This window comes from Moschus berezovskii, chromosome 8 (genome assembly GCF_049115385.1).
Source record: "Moschus berezovskii isolate FMDL1 chromosome 8, NW_MosBer_1.0, whole genome shotgun sequence".
In the NCBI taxonomy this organism is placed as follows: Eukaryota; Metazoa; Chordata; class Mammalia; order Artiodactyla; family Moschidae; genus Moschus; species Moschus berezovskii.
The window spans coordinates 30685457-30699122 of NC_142467.1; the positions used below are offsets into that span (position 1 = coordinate 30685457).

Below are 13666 nucleotides of genomic sequence, written 5' to 3' on the forward strand. Positions count from 1 at the left end.
GGACCGTCATTTAACCAGTTTCTCAGTTAGCATGAAGAAGCAGATTATTTGCCTTCCTTGACCTGTCTGGTTGGATCTCCTTGCAGTATGAGGGACTCTCAAGAGTCTTCTCCAACACCACAGTTCAAAAGCCTCAATTCTTCGGCGATCAGCTTTCTTCACAGTCCAACTCTCACATCCATACATGACCACGGGAAAAACCACAGCCTTGACTAGACAGACCTTTGTTGGCAAAGTAATGTCTCTGCTTTTTAATATACTATCAAGGTTGGTCATAACTTTCCTTCCAAGGAGTAAGCGTCTTAGTCCATTCTAAAGGAGATCAATCCTGGGTACTCATTGGAAGGACTGATGCTAAAGCTGAAGCTCCAATACTTTGGCCACCTCATGCGATGAGTTGACCCAATAGAAAAGACTGTGATGCTGGGAAAGGTTGGGGGTGGGAGGAGAAGGGGATGACAGAGAATGAGATGGCTGGATGGCATCACCGACTCTGTGGACATAAGTTTGAGTGAACTACGGGAGTTGGTGATGGACAGGGAGGCCTGGCGTGCTGTGATTCATGGGGTCGCAAAGAGTTGGACACGACTGAGTGACTGAACTGAACTGAACTGACCTGTCTATCCAGACCTCTCTCCAAGCCTCCTTTTTTTTTTCCTTTTTTCTGTGACTGAGCTCTGAGTGGCATGCAGGATTTTAGTTTCCCAGTCAGGGATTGAACCCGCGCCCCCTGCAGTGGTAGCACAGAGTCTTAGCTACTGGACCACCAGGGAAGTTCCCTGTCCTTTTTGACTTTTGCTCATGTGTTTCTTCAGCCTTGAGCCCATTTCTACCGCCAAGATCTCCTTCATTCTTCAAGCCTGGTTTGAGGTGGGGCCCTTCTGTACTATGCCAAAGTTTTCAAAACTGAAGTCATCTGCACATGCACTACACACACACTTCTTTGAGAGAAGCGTCTGCCTTGTTTACCATTGTATCACCAGCAGGCATCACTGACGCGATGGACATGAGTTTGAGCAGGCTCCAGGAGTTGGTGATGGACAGGGAGGCCTGGCATGCTGCAGTCCATGGGGTCACAAAGAGTGGGACACGACTGAGTGAACTGAACCGCAGAATGAAGCATGCTGCTACTGCTAAGTCACTCCAGTCGTGTCCGACTCTGTGTGACCCCATAGACGGAAGCCCACCAGGCTCCCCCGTCCCTGGGATTCTCCAGGCAGGAACCCTGGAGTGGGTTGCCATTTCCTTCTCCAAGAATGAAGCATGCCGGTGCCTTAAAAGCGCTTGTAGTGTACACCTACATGGTAGCATAGACTTAATCCCATTTTCCATTATCTCTGCTTATTTGTATTTGTTTCTCACGAGCCTCGCTGTGAGGTCAGGAGCTGGGTCATAGTCATCTCAATACCCACGCTGTTTCTTTGCTTCACTAGTAATGGTGACGTTAATAACACAAGCAGATACCCTTTCGTGAACATCCTCTGTCTAAGTGCCAGGCACTGACCTTTACATACATAAGTTCATTTCCTTCTTACGATCACTCTGTGAGATGATTTTGTTAGTGGTACCAACAAAATCCTTCTCTTCCTTTTGCAGAGAAGGATACTACAGCTCAGAGATACTGGACAACCAGCCCAGGGTCCTTTGACTTATAAATAAAAGAGAGAACTTGAACCAGGTATTTCTGAGATCGGGGTCTCACCCTTTCCTCCTTCATAAGGTTGCTTTCCTCTTTTGAGTTAGAGAGCCCTCTTATAAGTTATTTCAATGGGATGGACTTGAAAATGGCCAGGACATCTTCAGACAGAGATGCCTGGCTAGCTCAGTTGGTAGAGCATGGGACTTTTAATTCCAGGGAAGATCCCCTGGAGAAGGGAATGGCAACTTACTCCAGTATTCATGCCTGGAGAACTCCGTGGATAGAGGAGCCTGGCAGGCTAGAGTTCATGGGGTCCAGAGAGTCAGACATGACTTAGCAACTAACATTTTCACACTTTTCTTCAAATAGAGCTAAGGACTGCTCTGTACTCTGATTGCTTGACTGCTGTTGATCTTGTACCAGCAGTGTACACAGCCCTCCAGGATTCTCCTAGCATCAGACATAAGACCTTGTTTCAAAGTCCCTGACAGTCTACTAAGACAACCACCCCAGGGGAGCCACTGCCCAACTGAGGTGGCCAGGTCCTTACCTGTCACATAGTTCTTCAAGTCCAGCTCATTGCTGAGAGGATTGTTGCTCTTGAACATGTATAGGTTAAAGGGGGCCGGCTCCTTGCCCACATTTTTCCACATGGTGTAGTCTGGAGAGGTCCATCGTCCCGCCAGCACGTCATAATCACGCTGCGTGAAGTGGACCAGCTTGGTGAGGGGATCGTAGAGTCCCCCGTGGAAGCCAATGACCATCTGGAAGTCAGGGTTGGAGTCGTAATAAATCTCCCCATAGGCGGTGTACTGCAACTGCTTGATCATGAGACCATTGATGCTGAACACAGCCAGGGGCGTCCCCGTGTTATCCGAGGCAACATAGTACTCCTCTCCACTGCTGCTCTCCATGGCAAAGAGGTGCCCCTGGAGGTCATAGTAGAGCGAGGTTATCTCTGAGTTGGAGTGATTGTAGACATGGGTGATGCGAGTTGGGTTGTGGAGGTCAGAGTAGAAATACTGCAGGTGGTGGCCCAGGTTGGTCTTGTAGGAAGCCCGCCGCCCCACGCCATCATAGCGGTATTGGACGCTCCAGCCACTGGCCTTGTTATAAGCCCTCGTTAGGAGGCCTTTGGAGTTGTACTCAAAGATGTCAGCCCCTCGCTGGCACAGATAGCCATCGTCGTCAATTTTGTACTGCACGTCACCAAGCCTGGTTATCCGATCCCGGAGGTCGTAGCGCAAGGGCATGAGGCGCACACTGTTCCCCGGGTTCAGCAAGTGGAGGTTCCCATTGAGGTCGTAGCTGTAGCGCCAGGTGGGGCGGTCATTGACGGCCACACTCTGGAGCTGCCCATCCCCATCATAGTCATAGGTGTACTTAGTGGTGTTGGCATAGGGCCCCAGTTTCAGCTCTCTCTTGATCACCCTGCCCATGCTGTCATACTGCACCGTCATCCAGTACATGAGGGATCGGAACATCTCGTATTGGACTTCCTTGATCCGCCCGTGGGTGTCAAAGTGTTTGCTGAGGGTCATCACGGCCGTGGTGATGATCTGGTTGATGTCATAATAGATGACCCCGAACTTGCCAAAGTGCTCCACTTTGCCGGAAATCTCATCATAGCGGTAGAGGTCAACGGGAAGGGGAGTCTCACTTATGACGGGCTTGATGCTTGCGATCCGGAAGCTGTTGTCGTGATAGGTGTATTCAAACCTGGCGTTGACCATGCCTTCCTCGGAGAACCTGTAGATCTGCTTGTCCACTAGTGGGCCGATCTTTCGGTACCTGATGGTGCAGGAGAAGCCCCCACTTTGGAGGTTGACCATTTTTAAGACGCCGGTGGTCTCATCATACCCGAAAGTGATGGCAGTGCTGTCGTAGACAATCTCCGACAGCTTGGAGAGTTTCCCATACTTGTAGAATACCTGGCGTCCAGTGCCCAAAAAGGATGTCTTCAGGATGCGGCCATCATCACTGTAGTCAAAGATGACGGAAGCGTTGCTTTCAGGCGGGTTATAAGTGTTGCGGATGTAGCCGATGGAGGTGTGGGTGGACATGCTGTGCCGGGCAACACTGGGCATGGTGACGGCATGGAGGCGCTCGGAAGAGTCGTACTCGAATATGTACTGACGCTGACTCTGGAGCAGAAGCACCATGGACTGGAGGAGGAAAGGGGAAGGGAACACAGGAGTTAGCCATTTAGGACCCGGTGCTCAAATGGACAGAATTTATTCCATGTCTCTAAATGGCAGTTCAAAAGCTGTGAAGGATGAGATTTAGATCAGAGATTTGGGGTGAATTGATGTCACTGGGCATGCTACTCTACGGATCATGGCGACTACAGGAATGCTCCCCAAACTTTAACGTATGTGTAAAATACCCAGGGATCTGGTGAAAAGACAGATTCTGATTATATAGTTCAGTGCAAGAGGGCAGTGGGGAGGTGGCCTGTGAATCTGCTTTGGGAACATCCCAGGTGATGCTGGTGTTGCCTGGACCACAGCCTGAGTTGTAAGGGGTTTGAAGGGCTGAGATGAGAGGCACTGGGTTTGCCTCCAGACTCCATGACAAGAAATCCTGAGACTGGTGAGAAATGACTGCTGCTGGCCCAGCAGGGGACAGGTATGATGCACATACTATGTTTGGGGGCACCCCCAATGAAGTCTCACCATAAAGCACATCCTTCATTTAGAAGCCACTGGAGAGATTAAGTAACCCGGAATCATTGATTCTTTGGGGGAAAAATGACCTCCAACTTGAAGCCATGGGGAGATTCTTGCCTTCTCTGATTGACCATTCATTCTGGTATCTTCTGTCCTAATGAGAACAGTATTGAGAAGGGACAAAACAGACAGAAGCCCCTCTTACGGAGGAGGTAACAGCTCTGTCTGCAAGTGACCACTGTCATGAGGAGGCAAGAAGGGAAGAAATGGAAACGGGCGTGTGTGGAGGTGAGTCCAGGTGAGAGGCTCAGGCTGAGCATCCCCTGTGTAGTGATAGATGACCAAGGCAGTCTTTGAAAGCCTTGATCCCCCACTCCCAGAAGGGACCTCTGTTTTATTGCTGCTCCAACCTGACCTTTTCTGACACGGAAACCTGAGTCTGGCACTTTCAGACACACGGAATTATGGTGCAATAATCTGTTGACTGCTTCAGCCAACAAGCCAAGTAGGAGGGGGCTGCTCTGTGTGCTGGAGTTTTAGGCAGAGTTCCCTACCCTGATGGCTTAATTCCAGGCATGGCAGAAATGAATCACTGCATTTACAATTCATAAGGAATGATGAACCGTGCTGCTAGTGGCATGATTCTGTCTGTTTCAACAGTACTTTTTTTGGGGAATAAAATCAGACAATCCATTCTTTTCGCCATTACCGAGTGTCTAGCAGGTTTTTTTTTTTTGGTAGTAATGCTGGGCTATGAATAATATTTTCCTTGGGATTTCCTCCCTCTCAGAGGGTGGGAGTACACGAGGAGCCCTGGTAGAGTCAAAGTAAAGATGTTAAAATGTCTTATGGCAAAGTGTATCAGGTCAGCTTAAAAAGAGCAGCGTGAATGAGAGAGACAGCCCCAGCTGAGCAAGGGCAGCATGTCCACCCACCTTGTCAAGGTAGGAATAGCTCCACACCTTCCCGTCGGCAAACATGCGGGACACGATCCGGCCCTGCTTGTCGATGTCCGTCCTCTCGCTCATGGCCCCACGCTGAAGGCCAGCCAAGCGCCCATTGAAGAAATAGGAGACGTTCACGGCCGCCAGCCCGCTGCTGGGGAGCCAGAGAAAGGGGCGGCCCACTTGGTCATAAATGATCCTCAGGGTGAACTTCCGGTGATCATCATAGATCTTTTCTGTCCGAATATTCCGGTCATAGTCAATGGACAAGAGATTTCTTCCATGGACCTAGGAAAACACAATGTGCCTGCTTTGAAAGACATCACGGGGCATGTTAGCTCAGGTTGCTATGGAGGCTGTGGCTGGTGTGGCCAGGGCATGTGTGTGCTTTAGAGGAAGAAATACTCTTGAAGCTATTTAGGGAAGTGCTTCCTAAATGCCTTTACATCATAGTACACACAGGAAATGGTAATTTTTGTAGCATTCACTGGAATACAGAAACAAGGCTGCTTATGGCTGGAAGTGACTGATCTGGGCATGGCCACCATAAACAGTTATATAGGCTGTACACTGAACAACTGAGGGGTGCCATCATGTAGACCATGTAAATGGTGAAATTACACAGCCATCCACAATAGCCCTGGATCCCAGGATTCTGACTGTCCTGCCTGGCTATCTTGGCAAGCAAGAGAATTTGTATATTTACACACTTAAAACCCTTTTTGGGCACGTCATCAACTAATGGGTAGCTAATGATCTTTGAGAGCAGGTGCCAAGATTTGTTCCAAAATCTTAAGGAAAAGGTACCAAGGAAGGTGAGGAGAAGCTCTTAGAAATCCATGTTTTACCAAGATCTGGGAATATGCAGCCTTATTCCTATGTGAAATCCTTTAATTCTCCCACCTAGAGAAAAATCTCACCATTGCCAAGGATGCAAGACACCAGTGGGATGATAGCAACAGGGCTGGGGAATTCCAACAAAGGGAAGAACTGATTCACTTAGATTTGAAGGAATAATCCAGATATAATGTAATATTTATTTAGCAGTTGATCTGTTTAGAGAAGAGAGTCTCTCTCAGAAGGCAGAGCTGAGAGACTAGACTCTGGGTATGGGGACATGAGAGGGACTCTAGAGATTCTGCTAGCCTGGAGTGGATGTCTGGAATTGAAGGGAAGGAGGCCAACTCAGCCCAGTCTCTTTCAACATAATTGACTGCAAATCTGCACATCCCTGGGGTGGCTGCTGAAGGCAAGAGAAGGTATAAACATGCAGAAGAAAGGATGTGAAAGATGTCTGGTACCTACCCACCTTCTAGTAATAATTCAATAGCACTTAACAATGATAATGATGGTAATACTAACTTTGACACATGTTCAGAGCCAGTCTATATAGGCATTATCTTGGGCAATTTACATCCACTCTCGGAGCTGATGCTCACAAATGAGGAAACTAAGCCTCAAACAGAGGTTATATACTTGCCCAAGGTCATGCAGCAATGAAGTAGTAGGTTAGTCTGGGACTTAGGTCTTTAGACTTTGACTAGTTAACCACAGCTCTACTATTTCCCACACTGTTTATGTTGGATATGCATTGAGTGTCCTGAGATGTGTCAAATGACTGTAAAGCATTGCCACAGCCCTTGAAGGGTTCCACATTGCAGCTTTGGTGGGGGAACTAGGAATAATTCTAATATGACAGACACCTGTTATATTGGGGAGCAGCACTTTACCCAGGTAAAGAATTACATTTCACAGCTTTCTTGAGACTTGGGTAGGGTAAAGTGATTTAAGTAGTAGTCGTTGGCTGGGTCTTCTGGGAACCTTGAAGAAAGCAGACATAACCAGAAAGCAAGCACCCCTTTTGTTCTTCCTCCCTCCTTTCCTTAGGTGGAATGTGGATGTGATCACTGGTGCTCCAGTATTCACTTTGTGAATATGGGGTGACTTTGAGGATGTTAAACCTTAAAGATAATGGCTCATCCAGAGAAAGAGTCTAGATCCCTGTCAACCTAGGTGTCTTCAAGATGGCCTAGGTCATCTGTACCAGCCATGAATTTCTTACCCCTAGGAGAAGGGAGGAGAAGGCAATGGCACCCCACTCCAGTACTCTTGCCTGGAAAATCCCATGGGCGGAGGAGCCTAGTAGGCTGCAGTCCATGGGGTCACCAAGAGTTGGACACAGCTGAGTGACTCCTTCACTTTCCTGCACTGGAGAAGGAAATGGCAACCCACTCCAGTGTTCTTGCCTGGAGAATCCCAGGGACAGGGGAGCCTGGTGGGCTGCCGTCTATGGGGTCGCACAGAGTTGGACACGACTGAAGCGATTTAGCAGCAGCAGCAGAAGGGAATGGCTACCCACTCCAAGTATTCTTGCCTGGAGAATTCCATGGACAGAGGAGCCTGGCAGACTACAGTCCATGGAGTCACAAAGAGTCAGACATGACTGAGTTACTAACACTTTCACTTTTCAGACTCCTTTTAGATCATAAAAATAATGTCTGTATCTTGTATAATCTCCTGTTATTTCTAATCTGTTACCAGCAGTTGAAGCTAACCTAAACTGATAAAAGTCCCTGATGCTTTGACAGACACCGTGCTAAGTACTTTACATACTTGATTCCATTTTATTCTCACACATAGGTAGAAATTATTTTATACATGGGCATCCAAGCTCGAGGGGGTCACATAACTAGAGGAGTGCCAGGATCTGAGCCCAGGACTACCTGATTCCCCAAAGCATTGCTGTTTTCATGAAATCATCCCAGAGAAAAGGGGACAGAACATGTGAGATAGAACATTTATCTAAAGCATGGAAAGAGTATAAAGGTGTGAGTTCTTGGGACTTTAAGTGGAAGATTCATATCATCAAACCTGCAGTAATTGGAAGAATCCAGAAAAGGAGTGAGTATGGCAGGATATTTCTAACATGTCCAAAAGTTAATGCTGTCAGAATCATTGAAGATGCTGAAGATATGGTATTAGAGTTATCATAACCGGAACAAACCACAAGCTTGGGTTAGAAAGATCACTTCCTCTGGGAACAGGAATTTGGCTACACTGGGTCACTTCTTTGGGACAAGAGCAGCAGAAGGCCATCGATATTCTTAAGCCTATGAGAGTCCCTTGGACTACAAGGAGATCCAACCAGTCCATTCTAAAGGAGATCAATCCTGGGTGTTCATTGGAAGGACTGATGCTAAAGCTGAAACTCCAATACTTTGGCCACCTCATGTGACGCGTTGACTCACTGGAAAAGACTCTGATGCTGGGAGGGATTGGGGGCAGGAGGAGACGGGGACGACAGAGAATGAGATGCCTGGATGGCATCACCGACTCGATAGACATGAGTTTGAGTGAACTCCGGGAGTTGGTGATGGACAGGGAGGCCCCTGTGATTCATGGGGTTGCAAAGATTTGGACACGACTGAGCGACTGAACTGAACTGAACTGACTGTCAAAGAATTTCAGTTCAAGACCTCGGCCACATTTTATTAGGCAGAATGAGACACGTGGCAACAGTGAGGAAGGATTTTCAGGATTTCCTGAGCCCCCTGTACCTGTGTATTTCCCACGTCCTCAGTCATCCTTCCACTCCTTCCCTACTCTTTTCCCCTCTGTTTCTCTTCACTAATATCACACAGCCTCCAGGGCATTTATTATTGATTAAACATTACATCTCTGCCACTGTCAAGCATGGTGCCTGCTCTGGAAGGCAAGGAGGAACACCACCAACGAAGCAACACGTCCTGAGAACTTTGCGATGGGCTTAGTGTGTTCTCAGCACTGCCCATGTTTTTCTTGTTTAATCCTCACAACACTCACAGGCAGGCACTATTATCCCCATATTACATGAAAGGCACAGATGGTTAAAGTGCTGTGCTCACGCTTACACAGTAGGTGTTGGGGCCAGGATCCCAATCCTGAGCTCACCACCTCCACCCCTAGGCTGTCCCCCACACTCCCACCCCATGGGGGGCTCTCCATCAGACGTGCGATTCTAAACCATCGGGGATGCTCTCTCAAAGCATGGCTGCTGCATTGACTCCACCACTGCTGAATCAGCCTCCCAGGGAATCGAAGCTGGGCAACTCTGATGAGTACTACTGGCTAAAATACTTAGTGTGCCATAAGGCTCTATCTTCAGTTACCTGGGGGAGACCAACAGGCAAATCATATATCCATAATATAATCGTGTGTGTATGCATGTACGTATAGTGCTATAACATGTATTCATGGGGGATACTAACATGAAAATCATATATACAAGCATGACTATCATAGTAACAACTATATTAGTATATGAAGGTGTTGAGAATGCAGAAAAACCAGAATAGTGGGCAAGCACACAAGAGGGTTCCCAAACCTCTGACTGCTACCATTTGAGTTTGCTGCTGTTACTGAAAAGGTAACGAGGCCCAGGTACACCAACCATAAAAAAGTAATACGTGCTAATCATTCAGTTCAGTTCAGTTCAGTCTCTCAGTCGTGTCTGACTCTTTGTGACCCCATGAATCGCAGCAACCAGGCCTCCCTGTCCATCACCAACTCCCAGAGTTCACCCAAACTCATGTCCATCGAGTCGGTGATGCCATCCAGCCATCTCATTCTCTGTTGTCCCCTTCTCCTCCTGCCCCCAATTCCTCCCAGCATCAGGGTCTTTTCCAGTGAGTCAACTCTTTGCATGAGGTGGCCAAAGTATTGGAGTTTCTGCCTCAGCATCAGTCCTTCCAATGAACACCCAGGACTGGTCTCCTTTAGAATGGACTGGTTGGATCTCCTTGCAGTCCAAGGGACTCGCAAGAGTCTTCTCCAGCACCACAGTTCAAAAGCATCAATTCTTTGGCGATCAGCTTTCTTCACAGTCCAACTCTCACATCCATACATGACCACGGGAAAAACCATAGCCTTGACTAGACAGACCTTTGTTGGCAAAGTAATGTCTCTGCTTTTTAATATGCTGTCTAGGTTGGTCATAACTTTCCTTCCAAGGAGTAAGCGTCTTTTAATTTCATGGCTGCAATCACCGTCTGTGACCCCATTAGCCATTGATAATTCAGTGTGGGATTTTATTCCCAAATTCATTATGTTCTGGGAATGGGATTTTATTATAGAGCTAATTTGAGATTTTCCCCCGTTTATTGAGATAATTGGGCTCCCCTGGTGGCTCAGACAGTAAAGCATCTGCCTGCAATGCAGGAAACCCAGGTTCGATCCCTGGGTTGGGAAGATTCCCTGGAGAAGGAAATGGCAACCCACTCCAGTATTCTTGCCTGGAAAATCCCATGGATGGAGGAGCCTGGTAGGTTACAGTCCATGGGGTCGCAAAGAGTCAGACATGACTGAGTGTCTTCACTTCACTTCACTTCATGGAGATAACTGATATACCTCATTGTATAAGTTTAAAGTGTATAGCACAGTGATTTAACTTACATATATTATGAAATGATTGCCACAATAAATTAGGTTAAATCCATCATCTCATATAGATACAAAAAAAAGGGGAAGAGTCTTAGGATTTACTCTCTTCACAGCTTTCTTTAAAATCAATGACTTTTATGTTTATTTTTAAAGTTAAGATCAAATTGACATAGAGTATTCTATTAGTTTCAGGTATACAACAGAATGATTCAATATTGTATGTACTGTAAAACAATCAGCTCAGTAAGTCTAGTTAACACTGGTCATTGTACACAGTTGTGAAATACTTTTTCTTGTGATGAGGACTTCTAAGATTTACTCTTAGCAACTTTCAAATACGCAGTACAGTGTTAACCATAAACACCATGCTGTACATTACAACTCCATTATTTATTTAAGTGGAAATTTGAATCTTTTGAGTCCCTTTCCTCATTTTGAGCACCCCAACCCCTTACCACTGTCAACCACCAATCTGTTCTCAGTAACTATAATCTTTTTTTTTTGAGATTCCATATATAAGTGAGATCATATGGTATTTGTCTTTTTCTGTCTGACTTATTTCACTTCACATAATGCCTTCAAGGTTCATCCATATCGCAAATGGCAATATTTCATTCTTTTTTTTTTTTGGCAGGGTCAGAATAATTTTCCATTGTGTGTGTGTGTATGTATGTATGTATATCACATCTTCTGTATTCATCCTTGATGGACACTTAGGTTGCTTCGATGTCTTGGTTTGTTGTTAATATGCTGCAGTGAATGCTGGGGTGCCCATTTTGTTGGCTTTGTGTTTTCATTTTATTCATATATATATCCAGTAGTGGAATTGCTGGATCATATGGTAGTTCTGCTTTTAATTTTTTTTGTTTTTGAGGAAGCTTGATACTATTTCCACAGTCACTGCATCAATTAACACTCCTACCAACAGTGCATACAGTTTTCCTTTTCTCTACAACCTCACCAACATTTGTTGTCTCTTTGATAACAGCCATTCTAATAGGTGTGAGTATTAATAATATCTCATTATGGTTTTGATTTGAACATCCCTAATTATCAACGATGTTGAGCACCTTTCCAAGTGCTTCCTGGCCATCTATATGTCTTCTTTGGAAAAATGTCTATATAAATCCTATTTTTCAGTAGAAGTGTTTTTTGTTTTTTTTGCTATTGAGTTGTATGAGTTCTTTTTGTATTTTGGATATTAAGCCATTAATAGATATATGATTTGTAAATGCTTAAAAAATGTTACAATAAAAAGGTTGTCTTTTCATTTTGTGGATGGTTTCCTTTGCTGTGTGCAAGCTGTTTAGTTTGATGTAGTCCCACTTGTTGATTTTTGCTTTTATTGCCTTTGCTTAGGTGGCAAATCCAAAAAATCATCCTGAAGATGAATGTCAAAAAGCTTACTGCCTATGTTTTTTCCTCAGCTTTACAGCTTTAGGTCTTAGGTTCAAGTTTTTAATCCACTTGAGTTGATTCCTGTGAGTGGTATAAATAGTGCTCCTGTTCTATTCTTTTATATGTGACTGTCAAGTTTCCCCAACACCATTTGTTAAAGAGAGTGTCCTTTCTCTGTTGTATATTTTTGGCTCTTTGTTGTCAATTAATTGACCATATATGTGCAGTTTAGTTTTCGTCTCTCAATTCTGTTCCACTGGTCTATGTGTCTATGTTTATTGCTATTTGTTTTGATGACTATAGCTTTGCAATAGAGTTTCAAATCAAGGGTTGTTATGTCTCCAGCTTTTTTCTTCCATCTTAAGATTGCTTTGGCTATTTGGATATCTGTGGTTCCATATCAATTTTAGGAATGTCTGTTCTATTTCTGTGAAAAATGCCATTGGGCTTTGGTTAGGGATTGTATTAAATCTGTAAGTTGCTTTTGATATTAAGGGCATTTTTCTCCTAATCCATGAGCACAGAAAATCCCTTTTTCGGTTTCCTTCACTAATGTCTTACAGGTTTCAGTGTACAGGTATTTCACCTCCTTGGCTAAATTTATTCCTAGGTATTTTGTTCATTTTGATGCAATTGTAAATGTGATTGATTTCTTAATTCCTATTGTTATTAGTATATAGAAATGTAACAGATTTCTGTAACTGATTTTGTATCCTGCAACTTTACTGAATTTGTTTATTCTACAGTTTTTTTGTAAAGTCTTTAGGGTGTTCTGTGTGTGTATGTTCATGGTTTTGGCAAAAAGTGACAGTTTTACTTCTTTTTCCCATTGGATGCCTTTTATTTTTTCTTGCTTAATTGCCGTCTAGGATTTTCAATGCTATGGTGAACAAAGGTGGCAAGAATGGGCATATTTGTTCCTGATCTGAGAGGAAGATTTCAGCCTTTTACAATTGACTATGATGTGCATGCTCAAAATTCTCCAAGCCAGGCTTCAGCAGTATGTAAACCGTGAACTCCCAGATGTTCAAGCAGGTTTTAGAAAAGGCAGAGGCACCAGAGATCAAATTGCCAACATCCGCTGGATCATGGAGAAAGCAAGAGAGTTTCAGAAAAACATCTATTTCTGCTTCATTGACTATGCCAAAGCCTTTGACTGTGTGGATCACAATAAACTGTGGAACATTCTGAAAGAGATGGGAATCCCAGACCACCTGACCTGCCTCTTGAGAAACCTGTATGCAGGTCAGGAAGCAACAGTTAGAACTGGACATGGAACAACAGACTGGTTCCAAATAGGAAAAGGTGTATGTCAAGGTTGTATATTGTCACCTTGCTTATTTAACTTATATGCAGAGTACATCATGAGGAACGCTGGGCTGGAAGAAGCACAAGCTGGAATCAAGATTGCTGGGAGAAATATCAATAACCTCAGATATGCAGATGACACTACCCTTATGGCAGAAAGTGAAGAGGAACTCAAAAGCCTCTTGATGAAAGTGAAAGAGGAGAGTGAAAAGGTTGGCTTGAAGCTCAACATTCAGAAAACAAAGATCATGGCATCTGGTCCCATCACTTCATGGGAAATAGATGGAAAA

The 13666-nt window shown here is 45.0% G+C and overlaps 1 protein-coding gene across 1 annotated transcript in view; it reads right to left on the reverse strand.

Annotated features, from left to right (window-relative positions):
- The window catches only part of TENM2 (teneurin transmembrane protein 2), a 497500-nt gene that overhangs the window by 22873 nt on the left and 460961 nt on the right, over positions 1-13666 (reverse strand). The window contains exons 25-26 of the mRNA XM_088838514.1: positions 5244-5540; positions 2190-3804 (exon numbers count right to left, since the gene is read on the reverse strand). Of these exons, the coding sequence (XP_088694640.1) occupies positions 2190-3804; positions 5244-5540 (1912 nt within the window). The remainder of the gene's footprint in view (positions 1-2189; positions 3805-5243; positions 5541-13666) is intronic.